At 36.7% G+C, this 14,094-nt stretch overlaps 1 protein-coding gene across 1 annotated transcript; it reads left to right on the top strand.

The window, feature by feature from the left end:
- Window positions 1-10,960: 10,960 nt before the first annotated feature.
- Window positions 10,961-11,947, top strand: LOC142163093 (uncharacterized). The gene has a single exon (XM_075220347.1). It carries the CDS (start codon window positions 10,961-10,963, stop codon window positions 11,945-11,947), a length of 987 nt encoding a protein of 328 aa, XP_075076448.1.
- The last annotated feature ends 2,147 nt before the right edge of the window (window positions 11,948-14,094 follow it).

The following is a 14,094-nucleotide window of genomic DNA, read 5'->3' as shown; positions in this document are numbered from 1 at the left end:
ACATCTTTCACAAATATAGGGTCACAACACCAATTCATGTAAAGTATCAATCAAAGCAAGAATCCAAAGTTCAGTCTTACCACATTTACACAAACATCAATAGAGCTCAATTTCGGGGTTTTACCCATACATACCTTGTTTAAGTTTTCCTTAAGTTACGACAACGTTTCGGAAATTCTAGCAATCCCACTCTACTTTGAGACATAACAAAATTGAACACAAATTAGGAAGGTATTCATGGTTTCAGCTCATTTGAGCATTTTATCAAATACTAGTTGAGCATCTTGATTTCAAATCTCTTTTACAAGGTTTCCTTCATTCTCCAACCCAATCTTTACTTATTTTTGTTCAACAATCTTTTCACAAACCTAATTTGTACATGCTTGTATACATAATAGTATTACACCCAAGAATCATACCTCAATACCCCATCTTATACCCCGAACTCGAAATTAAAGTCTAATGTATAGAATCTTACCTCTTAGATGAAGAACTTGTGATTGGGTTCTTTGATTCTTGAAAATTAATACAAGATTGGATGATTGAATGTTGGGTTCCTCCTTCTCTCTCTAAAATGCTCTCAACTCTCTCTAAAATCAGTCGAAAAATGAACCCAAATGAAGCCCCAAAGACTATATATTAAAATGGGGTCGGGTTATAAAAATAGGAAGATTTACCCTCCGAATGCGGGTCTGCGGTCTCATAATGGACCGCAGAATGGGTATGCTGGCCGCAAACATGCCGCAAAACTCGGTGCCCAAAATTGAGCTACACTGGTCCAGTTTGCGACCAGATTTGCGATCGCATATCGAGTATGCGGACCGCATAATGGTTTTTGCGATCGCATATCTGACACAAGATCGTATTTTTCTAGCCTTTGGTAATTTGATCATAACTTTGTGTAGGAATGTCCAAATGACAAACGGTTTGAAGCGTTGGAAACTAAGCTCGAAGACCTTTCATATGATAGGTTGTTAATCACATAAAACCGTATACATATTTTGATATGCTCGTTCAAAGTAGGGACTTGTGCGAACTCATTTGAAATCTTAGCCTATTATGAGTTTTTTCCAATTTGACTTAGGCTTAGGCCTTTCCTTGGGCCCCAAATTACTTACCACAAGACTTGTACACTTATTTACCAAATCCATTTGATGTCCACCATGTTAATAGCACATAAAATATTTTAATAAGCCTATGTGGCATTACAAAATCCTAGGTTACTTAGCGAAATTTTCCGGGGCCTTACAGAAGCTCCCTTGAATTCCCTCTTCAAAATTTCCCAAAAAACTCTAAAAACGACTTAAAAATGGTGAAGAAAGGCTAAAAATCGCGAAGTCCATAATTTATCTGTTCTGCCACAGCTAAACCGCTTATGCGGTCACAACCTCGTACCTACCGTCCCAGGTGCGGTTTTGCGCAAATCACGTAAAAGCCCAATTCCCGCATCTGCGATAATATATAGCGCAAGTGCTCTCACCTAGCCGATTTTGCGGCTCCAACTGTCCTTGGCCCTTCTGCTTCTGCGACTTGTTTTCTACATCTGCGGGGGTCGCACCCGCAGCCTCCCAACCCAGATGCGGTTGTGACAGCAGTCCTAAAACTTCAGCTGCCATTTCCAAATTCCTATCTTTCCGTCAACCACCCGAAATCACCCCGAGGCCTGCGGGACCTCAACCAAAAAACAAAAACAAGACATATACCCCTATTCAAACTTATACCAATCTTCAAAACACCTCAAACAATATCGAATCAACCAAAACACATCGGATCCAAGCCTAAGATTCCCAAAATCTTCCAAATTCCCCTTTCAATAAAAAAATCTATCAAACCACGTCCGAATGACCTGAAATTTTGCACAGACATCCCAAATGACATAACAGACCTATTGCAACTCCCTGAATTCCATTCCGACCCCTATATCAAAATCTCACCTATCAACCGGAAAACGCCAAAATTCCAATTTTGCCAATTCAAGCCTAAATCCACTTCGGACCTCCAAAACACATTCTGATCACGTTCCTAAGTCCTAAATTACCTCCCGAAGCTATCCGAACCATCGAAACTCACATCTGAGCCCTTTAACACATAAGTCAACATCCGATTGACTTTTCCAACTTAAGTTTCCTCAAAAGAGACTAAGTGTCTCAAACCTTAACAAAACCTCTTCGAACCCGATCCAACCAACCCGATAATACAAAATACAGCTGAACAGGGCAATAAGAAGCAGAAATGAGGGAAACGGAGTGTTAACTCATGAAACGGCCGGCCTGATCATTACACTACCGATGATGAAAGAAACACACAAAGCAGCTTAACTACTCATCTGATCAATAAGCCAAGAAACTCATTCGCCCCACCAGGGCCATTGTCCACATCCTCAACAAAATATAGTGTTTTCTTCCAAACCTTTCTCATCCCAATACGATAGCGCAAATCTCAGGTCTAGAAACGTCATCTCTGCCACTACGAGCAGCCATACCAACAAGCATGAACAATAATCATATGGAGCCACACACAACCCGGTTCCATACACTAATAAGTAATAATTCAGACATGACAGATAATAGTAAGAAAACTACTAAGCAAGTTAAGTAGGCAGGGAAATTTTAGCATTTACTATGAACTATTCTCAACAAGGTGAAAGCAAAATACATGAAATAGAAATAAGGAGCCACATTTCATCACTGTACTGTTGTGATGTGCAACCCGATCCCATCATATCAATCCATATTGGGCACCCATCGAGCCATAATATTCGGACTCACTGATCACATGCGCGTCAATATCAAGCACAACCGAGTGCATAAAAATATAACTGTGGGAAAAATTATTAGGAACAAACAATACTGAGAAAGACAAGCACAACTACAGTGCAATGAGCAAATCAAAATCACAAAGGCCATCTCGCCCATAATGACATGAGTCCTAAACTGAATCACAATATGCATGCGAAGAATCATGTAACTCTCACATCCCGCCATAGTATAAGACAGAAAATATAACTTAAACAAGGCACGAATGACAACCATTCCACTCGATGATATACATATGGTAACAACTGCGCAAGAACAAATAGGTCAGATCCGATACAGAATACACATTCTCATTAGGCTCAAAATAATCCCCAAACCAAATTCCGATCTTCCTCAAAAATGTAATAAACCTTCCAAATGTCTATAACAACCTTTTCATAACACCTACCATCAATAATCCAATCCTCTACATTTCTTCTCAACTCGCAATCAAGGAATAGTCTGCCAACAAGAACATTCAGTCTTTGAGCCTCATGAATACCAGAATTTTCATACCCAATTTCAACACCGCTACTCAAATAGCTAACACGTAATTCATACTCCATCATCTCACGGATAAACACCAATAAGTCAAAACACAATGTACCTACCAATAGGCGAACTCTACATTGATGGGAACACATAGTGCCACCAAGACCTTAAACGCCCGAAATTATTTGAGATATCAAGAATTCATATCATTCTCTCCAAACTTATCTGCAACCTTGCACACACAACTTTTCAACCCTACACGGTGCATCGCCTTTAACATGCTAACTCGCAACACTATGAAAATCTCATAGTCAACTCTGAACCTTACGCAAATTAAACACTTCATCAACCGAGAATCTTTCAGTTATCTCAATCCAGGAGAACACCACCACACGCAATATAGCTTCTATACCTATAGAAAACATCATCTCCGGCTGTGGTCATAACTATGATAAATTCTTCTGAACTCAGTAACACATAATCAAGTAATCAGAACCAATCGCCTCCAACTCAATCGAGTCATGCAGACCGCCAACCCGAAAGTAACTCAATTCGATATGACCGCCCTGGGGGAACTTCCTGGGAACCCGAAGACATTTCTTGCAATACCCCAATATTGACTTGTAGACCTTTCTTGATAAGGAAATACTGCGGATCCGATTACCATTCGCTACCATTTTCAAGCCCACCCGTAGACAAATTCAAAATTCCTTAAAGGCTACATAAGACTTGGAACTCGCCAGAACCTTCTCGATAACCACTCAACTTATTCTGATCTTCAATACACAGCTAATACGCGTCGAGCAACCCGTGCTTCACCAGTATATGCCCATTCAAAGAAATAACCTAGCAATCTCTTGGTTCGGAAACTGATACAGCCCATGATCCTACAATCCGATTGTCATTAGCAGCCTACACCACTTAGCTCGAAGCCATAGAATACCTCATCATCAACCCAAAGTACCATATCTTAATAGCATGCCCCGATACTGCAAGACTAGTTAGCTGAATACTTCAAAACTCATGCAATGCTGATCATAGAACACCCCAAAGTCTCTAACAAGCGCTTACCCATCATCGCAATAGTCAAACAACTTCCCCAAATGCTTTGAAATGATAACATATGCACTCCACCGAATGGAAACCTCATACAAGACACACCGTCCAAACCCATCATGCAGGAGATGGCCCATCGATTATACTCAAATCGACACCTTGCCATGAACTTACCTTAATCACAATAGCCAGGCCACCAGCCAATCTTCCCAAATCTTCCCTTGCCAACCAGACATATGAACCTGCCTCATACCCCAAATGATCGACTAGAAGATTTAACACTGCATCTGCTTCTGAGGCTAGACAACACATCGCAATGATAATCAAGCATTCATAGTCCATCGTAATCTATCTACAGCACCATAGATCGTCGGCACATAGCGAATACTGAGCGCACAACATCACGTTTAAGCAATCGAGAAGAGTCAAAGTCGTAGGTTTCAAGCTGAAACAAGGCCGCACAATAAGGAAAGAAGAAAGGGAAATTTTTCCTAAATGTCCTGTAGCCTCCCGAAGATAGGTATAAACGTCATCAACCGATCCGCAAGACTCTACGAGACACTTGCTTATGACTCGTAGAACCTACAAACCTAGTGCTCTTATATCACCTTGTCACGATCCAAAATCACCAGTCGCGATGACACTTAACTCAACCCACTAGGTAAGCCAACTAATAAATAAAAACCACTCATATGAGATTATAAGAAAATAGAGAATAGATAACTGAACATTTACAAATTTATCCAAGACCTGGTAGTACGACTCATGAGCTTCTAAAACATGGAATTTATAAAGCTAGTATGAATAAATACACGTTCTATTTAAAAGATACATAAATAAAATAACAAAATCTAAGCTACTAAGGACAAGAGGCAGCTATATCTGGAATGAACAAACATCTTCAGAATCAGCACCCGACATTACTAGCAGCTCAACTTTAGAAATCTGTACATATCGTACAGAAGTGAATTATCAGTACAACCGACCTCATCTACTAGTAATTATTTTTTCTAACCTTGTCGAAGTAGTGATGAGGCTTTTAGTTAAAAGATGTTTATTGTTATAACATGTACATTAGATTAATAGTAAAAGCAGTTCAAAGCATAATGGATAAAAATACCATATACAACTCTGCGAGATAGTCAACAATTATTAAAATGAATCACAGTAGTAGATTTACAATCTTTCCTGGTATAAGAAGTATATCCAAGAAATCACGTCAAACGGCAGGGTAACACCCTTCGTGCTTCTATCTCTGCCTCACCATATATATATATATAAAATTTATTTATGACAAATCAATTAGCATGGCAACAACCTTCGCGCATTCAACTCATCCTCCCAAATGTACAAGTAACAAAACCAACCAGATGATAGAAATATTGATAACAAGAATTACAAAGTAGGAAATACGCAAGTACAACAATGGACAAGGATACACATTTGGGCAGCAGTAAAAGAATAAGCGAAAAGCACGTGAGTAATAACAACAATTGGAAAATAAAGAATATTAACTTCATTTAACTAGCATATTGAAGGCTTAAGTACAAATATAATAAATAAGACGAAAATACATTACAAGTTGATTGGATGGCTACATGGTGGAAGGCTTATACTAAAGTGTAACAGAATAGATACAACATGAGTATAATTATAAAAGCATGAAATAGGCATGGTATTTTCAAGTTAAGCAAGTAGAAGGTATGAGAAACACAACAACAATTGAAAAAGAGATCAATGACAGAATAATAGCAACAAGTCACATCAGATCTATATTTATGACAATAACAGTTCAAGGTAAAGACATGAACGTATACACAAAAGACTGATATCAAACATAATACATGTCCCTCATCCTCGCCTGCACGGAAACACTCATCGTGCCATGACCTCACGATAACACACAATCATAACAATATAAATGAATTGGCACAGCATCACCCTTTGTGCTTTTACTCTCAAATGATATGGTACGACATTACCCTTCGTGCTTTTAGTCTCAATAACATGGCAGGGCATCACCCTTCATGCTTTACACTCTTCCTCACATGATAATGAATATAAAATGGCACGGCATCATCCTTCGTGCTTTACACTATTCCTCACATAATAATGAATATAAAATAGAACGACATCACCCTTCGTGCTTTACATTCTTCCTCACATGATAATGAATATAAAATGGCATGGCAGCACCCTTTGTGTTTTATACCTTTCTTACCAAGCATATGAATATCAATAAAATGGCAAGGCAGGAAGTATAAATATTATCGAGGAGAGTGTTCAATGAATATTCCAAATAAATTCTCAATCACTGCTTTACAAGCCAACAATGATTCAATGAACCTTCAGGGGACATATAATTCAAGTACTTCCACTAATCCCACAATTTATCAACAACACAAGTATGAAATCTAGCATCTTAAAACATCGGCTATAGCGATGTATTAATGATTATGCATAGAGATGACTGAATTAGACACATCAATGTATTTTCAAATTTGATCAAATTTGATCTAGTTATTTTAGGCTAAGTCTCGATTCTAACATTTAATACTATGTTCTCAATATCTAGAAGTCAAGTGAGGCATAAAGCAAGAAGGTCATGAAATTCTATAAATACAAATGTAACATAATCCACCCCCGAGCATGATTAACCCTGGCACATACACATACGCTCATCACCTCATATATTTATCACCCCCGCATGTAGCAAACAATTACAAATAGGAGGAAAAATTCCCTCAACAAATTAGGAAAAAAACATACGTCAGTCACTCCAATAACAATACCGAGCAAGACAAGCGATGCTCCAAAAATGCTATCACGTGCGTAGTAACCTCCGAACGGCTCAAAACTACCCAAAAGCAACTCAAATACATTAAATAAAGTCCAAAGAAACAATTCCAAATGATAAAGATTGAATCCTAAATCAAATCCCAAATCCGGCCAAAAATTACACCCGGGCCCACGCCTCGGAACATAACAAAACTCACAAAATCCGATAAACCATTCAATTACGAGTCCAACCATACTATTTTCACTCAAATTCGACTCCAAATCAATATTCAAAACTCAAAAATTCATATTATCAAACTTTAGGCCAAAACCCTCAATTTTCTCTTTAAAATTCATCAAGTAAAAGCTAAAATCGAAGATAGATTCATGGAATATAACCAAAACTGAGTAGATTATACTTATCCCAATTCATATGTTGAAAATCGCCTTAAAATTACCCAATTCCGAGCTCCCCAACTTAAAATTTGTTAAATGAACAAAATCCTCGTTTTAACACTATTTTGCCTCCTTTCTTGTGCCAAATGATCTCGAAACTCGCTTTTGATGCCTCCAATGGATTTCTTATCAAATTCTAGTCAAGTTAGCCTATTGAATCGTTCCGTTTGACTTTATATTGAAGGAGATATGTTGGTTTCAATATTTGGAAATAGTGCAAATCATTAAATACGAAGTCAGTGACAATTTCATAATTAATCTGAAAAATATGGCAGCCCAATTCTTAGTAAAATGATGATAAACTCATTATACGATGTCCAAATTCGACGATTCTTTTTGCTATGACTCATAATTATGATACAAATTTAATGCTTCAATAAAAAGATAAATTGGAGCTCTTTTGCTTAATGTAGTACCATTTATGTTTGAAGAACAAACGTCGAAACATAAAAAAAACGAGCACAAAACAATCCAAACCTATCCGAAACTCACCCGAGCCCATCGGGACCATGTACAAACATACCAACAAGTCCCATAACATAACACGGACTTATTTGAGGTCTCAAAAAACATATAACAACATCGAACGACGAATCACACCCCAATCCAAACATCAATGAACTTGAAATTTCAAACTTCCACAACTGATGCCGAAACCTATCAAATCACATCCGATTGCCCTCAAATTTTGCACACAAGTCACATTTACATTACGGGCCTGCTTCATCTTTCAGAATTGAGATCCAACCCCGATATCAAAAAGTCCATCGGTCAAACTTTTCGAAAATCCAACTTTCGCCATATTGAGCCAAATTCAACTGCGGACCTCCAAATCACAATCCGGACGCGCTCCTAAGTCCATAATACCCAACAGAGCTAACAAAACCATTTAAATTTCAATCCGAAGTCAAATACTTAAAAGTCAAACTCGGTCAACTCTTTCAAATTTAAAGCTCCCTAGTTGAGAATCATTCTTCCAAATCAGTCCCGAATAACTTGAAAAGAAAAATCGACGATTCACATAATTTAAAATACATCATACGAAACTACTTACGCCAGTAAGCTACCGAGAAAAGTGCAAATATTCAAATCGACTAGTCGGGTCGTTATAAAAACAATGAGAGATGATTTAAACAAAATCAATTTGCTATATATTGAAAGCAATTATGTTGTAATTTTGGCACATAAATAGAGGATGTTTATCTCGAAAAATCCCATAAATTGTTGGGATATTCACTAAGTAGATCAAGATTTCAAATATTGTCTTTCTCAAAGCTGAAGTAATCAAGAGGCATTCTTCCACTAGATCAACTCAAAATGTGGTTGGACATTTTCAATAATCAAAAAATTAAAGAAAATCTGCATTTGTCCGTCGATTGTTGCCCTCGATTAAGGAAACAAAAAGGAGATATCAAGAGAAGCCTTCCTCGTGATCGATCCGAAGTATTGCCCGATTTTCTTGGAAATCAAATATATTTTAAGGAGGTCCGCATCATCCTACGTTCGAGAAAGAGAGAAGAATCAAGGGAACAAATAATATTATTGTCACAATTGATTAAAAAAATAACATTTTTTACCTTATGATGCCCATGAATCAAGTAACAGTTCACTAGATCTTCAGCTCCATTTTCAAGCCTGAAATAATAACCTTTCTGCATTGTGAATGCGGAAAGAAACTCTTTCGTAACTCAATCAATCTAGCAAAAGCTTGAAAATTATCTTTGAAGTGCAAAAGATATCTATTAATTATTTTAAATACTAGTTAATTTGTACGCGGTTCGTACGGTCGAACAACTCATTTTACAAGTTTAGTTGATATGAAAAAGATTAAGATTTGTATTATCAAAATGAATTAATTACCCAAACAAAAAAAGAAATTTAATTAAATGTTGACATATTTTCTCTTTGTACCATATGGCTTTTGTGAGAAAGTTATTGTCATGTACATCATGTTCTACCTACCAATAATATGTTTCAAATTACACTACCATTCATCAACAAATTTAAATTATCTCAAATTACCAAGGTGTGCTCTCCTACTTCTTCAAAATTTAATTATTTTAAAATGTGCATTTCATACACAGTCATGTTTATCAATTGTGAGGATATTTATGGGATCGAAGTTGCCCGCCTGCAGAAGGCCATATCGGCTTTCTATATATTATTATTATTATTATTATTATTATTATTATTATTATTATTTATTATTATTATTAACAAATTTTTCACGCTAAATGTTGAAGAACAAAAATATCCTTAAAATATTAATTGACTTTTATGCCCTTCAAAATTTGAATTATATCTTCAAGATTAATGTCCAAAAAGGTAAAAGTTCTTGAATTCTTGTAGGCTCCAACTTTTTATAAATTACTCCCAATAGAAACTCATTCTTCACATAACTACCCCATTATCACTAGATGGGAGATTTGGAAGGGTAGATGGACAAAGAAGTACAACCAGAAGACTACAACCATTACTAGAATATGCCAACAAATAGTATTTCTAATAAAACTGCTATTGGAAAGAAATCTAACAGAATGGAAGAAGAATGGTGTTGGAATGATATCATCCACATTGTGGATAATTACCAACCCAGACTGCGAAGCATCATGGCCACTTGGACTAACCTAGAGGAAGATAATTGAAAATTGAACTCTGCTGGCAGATGTATGATGACAATAGGTAAAGCAGGAGTTGGAGGGATTGTTAGAAGGGAAATGGAGATTGTTGGTAACTGATTCAAATACTCTTTTAAGTTTATTGGCTGGATGAAGTTATTTACTGTGAGTTGAATAAGTCTTTTACTAGAGTTGACAGAGTCTTTAGGTCAGTTGCTATTTTTTCTATTTTGGTTGCTTTTTTTCTGGTCATTTCCGAGATTTTAGTCAAGTGGGTGTTATGGATAGATATTATCTTTACGAGCTTGTAAGCCTATAAAAGGCACACCACTTTCAGTTAATAAAATAAGCCCTTCTATAGAATATCTCTTTTAGCTTCTCTACATCTGCTTTAATTTTTCTAGTTAAAGACAATCTCTTTTTCTACATTGTGACATCAGAGCCTGCGTTCGGTCTTCGACTGGGCGATAGAGGGATAAGGAGAGAAACACGTGAGGGAGTGAAATACGAGAAAAACAAAAAGGTATGGCAGCAAATGCTATTTCCTCTTCTTCACAACCACTCATACCCGTCTTCAATGGCGAGAAATATGAGTTTTGGAGTATCAAAATGAAGACCTTGTTTAAGTCTCAAGAAATGTGGGACTTAGTTGAAGATGAGTTCGTTGATGTGGATGAGCCGGATGCAGAGGATGAGAGAATATTAAATAAAGTCAGAAAGAAGGATGCCAAAGCTTTGTTCTTTATTTAGCAAGCTGTTCATGAGATGATTTTCTCAAGAATTGTAGCAGAAACAACCTCAAAAGAAGCGTGGCTGATTTTGAAAAAGGAGTTTCAAGGTTCTTCAAAGGTAATTACTGTAAAAATACAATCTCTTCGCCGCGATTTTGAAACATTGTTCATGAAAAATAATGAATCTGTGCAAGACTTTTTATCAAGAGTTACTGGGATTGTAAGTCAAATGAAATCATATGGTGAAGAGGTAAGTGATGAAACTGTAGTAGCAAAAGTTTTAAGAAGTTTACCTCCAAAGTTTGAGCATGTGGTTGCAGCCATTGAGGAATCAAAAGACTTATCTGTGTTTTCGTTTGATGAACTAATGGGCTCTTTGCAATCTCATGAGTCACAAATCAACAAGTCGATTGAGAAGAATGAAGAACAAGCTTTTCAAGTTAAGGAAGAATCTCCAATTCAGAATGAGAAGTTGCTAGAGCAAAGTACACAAGGACGTGGTGGGAGAGGTGCTTTTAGAGGAAGAGGACGTGGTAGAGGTAGAGGACAATTCGTACGTGGTAGAAATGGAGTGCAATGTTACAATTGCCACATGTTTGGTCACATAGAAGCTAACTGCTGGTACAAAAACAATCAATCTAGTTATGCAAATGAAGAACAAGAAGAATGCATGCTTTTTATGGCTCGCTCTACTATCATGGATCATAAGATTGGTATTTGGTTTGTTGATAGTGGCTGCTCTCATCACATGTCTAGAGAAAGGTCAGCATTCAGAGAGTTAGATGAGACAAAAAGGAGGCGAATTTGGCTTGGAGATAACAAGGAAATACATGTTGAAGGTGAAGATACTGTGGCTGTCCAAACGAGTCAAGGTAAAGTAAAACTTATTCAAAATGTTCTCTTTGATCCTAGTTTGGCTCATAACTTGCTAAGTGTTGAGAAATTATTGATTAGTGGATTCTCTGTCTTGTTTGATAATGGATTATGTGTTATTAAAAATAAAAAATGGGTCAAATTTTAGCAAGTATTCCTATGACAGAGAACAAAATGTTTCCTCTTGAAATTTCAAAATTAGAACAAGCATTGGTTGTTAGTGAAATAAATCTTGAAGAATCTAAGTTATGGCATTTACGTTATGGACACTTGAATATGAATAGATTGATGTTGTTGAGTCAACATAAGATGGTTCATGGTTTGCCAAACATAAAATCTGTTGAAAATATGTGTGAAGGTTGTATATATGGCAAGCAACACAGAAAATCCTTCCTTGTAGGAAAATCTTGGAGAGCTACTAGTTGTCTTGAAATTATTCATGCAGATCCGTGTGGCCCTATGAATACGCAATCACTTGCTGGTTCTCGATATTTTATACTATTCACAGATGATTATAGTCGTATGAGTTGGGTATATTTTTTGAAGTTCAAATCAGAAACTTTTGCAAACTTCAAAAAATTCAAGGCATTGGTTGAGAACCAAATTGGTACTAAAATTAAGGTTCTTCGTACAGACAGAGGAGGTGAGTTTGTATCTCAAGAGTTTAAGTTGTTTTGTCAAGATAATGTCATTCACAGGGAATTGACTGCACCTTGCACTGCGGAGCAAAATGGAATTGTTGAGCGAAAGAACCGAACCGTAGTGGAGATGGCCAGAAGCATGCTGAAGAGCAAGAATCTTCCGAATCAGTTGTGGGCTGAGGCTATTCATACTGTAATTTTTGCTCAATATATCTCCTACAAGAGTAGTCATGGGTAAAACACCAGTTGAAGCTTGGAAAGGTAGAAAGTCGTGGGTAAGTCATTTGAGAATTTTCGGTTGTATTGCATATGCTTTAATAAATTCTCAACATCATCAAAAGCTTGATGGAAAATCTGAAAAGTGCATCTTTATTGGATATTGCTCTGAGTCCAAAGCTTTTCGATTATATAACCCCACAAATGGCAAAGTGATTATCAAGAAAGATGTGGTATTTGATGAAAACTCATGTTGGAAATGGGAAAGCAATAGTAAAATTTCACAAGTTGTAATGGAAGATGAAGTTTTTCCTAGTGAAGTAGAAAGTCAGCCTTTTGTTAATACACCAAGCCACTGTTCAAAAAGTTCTAGTAACATCAGTCCAGTTGGAAGCAGCTCAACATTGATGGTGCCCGACTTAGAAGATTCTGATGAGACTCCTCCACAGAAAACTACATTACTTGCAGATATTTATGAAACATGTACTTTTGCTTTATTTGGTGCAGATCCAGCGAGCTTTGAAGAAGCTTCAACAAAAAAGGAATGGAGGTGTGCAATGGAAGAAGAGCTTATGGCAATAAGGAAAAATGGAACATGGGATTTGGTGGATCTTCCAGACGGCAAAAATGTTATAGGATTAAAATGTTGATGGGAGTGTGCAGAAACGTAAAGCCAGACTGGTAGCAAAAGGATATTCGCAGCAACAAGGTATTGACTTTAACAAAACTTTCTCTCCAGTTGCTCGTTTTGAAATAGTAAGAATCCTTTTAGCATTGGCTGTAAAGTTAAAATGAAAAGTTTATCAGTTTGATGTTAAATCTGCGTTCCTTAACGGTGACTTGAAAGAAGAAGTCTATGTAGCCCAACCAGATGGCTATGTAGAGAAAGGAAAGGAAAACAAAGTGTACAAGCTGAAGAAAGCACTTTATGGGCTTAAACAAGCTCCGCGCGCATGGTACAACAAAATCGACTCTTATTTTAGAGAAAATGGATTTGAAAGAAGTAAGAATGAACCAACTTTATATGAGAAGAAGTATAAAAAAATGATCTTTTGTTAGTATGTTTGTATGTTGATGATATGATATATATGGGCTCAACGTACTCTATTATATACGATTTCAAATCTTCCATGATGAATAAGTTTGAAATGACAGATTTGGGATTGTTGCACTATTTTCTTGGACTTGAAGTAAAGCAAGGAGAAGATGGAGTTTTCATTTCACAAAGGAAGTATGCCATTGATTTGCTAAAAAGGTTCAATATGCTTAATTGCAAAATAATGCCATCTCCTATGAACGTAAATGAGAAGTTGCAACTTGAAGATGGTACTGAAAAAGTTGATGGAAGCTATTTTAGAAGCTTAGTTGGAGGCCTGATTTATTTGACTCACTCCCGTCCTGATATATCATTCTCTGTTGGAGTTATTTCGAGGTTTAT

This window comes from Nicotiana tabacum, chromosome 8 (genome assembly GCF_000715075.1).
Source record: "Nicotiana tabacum cultivar K326 chromosome 8, ASM71507v2, whole genome shotgun sequence".
NCBI classification, from domain to species: domain Eukaryota; kingdom Viridiplantae; phylum Streptophyta; class Magnoliopsida; order Solanales; family Solanaceae; genus Nicotiana; species Nicotiana tabacum.
This window is presented reverse-complemented; position numbering and strand designations above follow the sequence as displayed.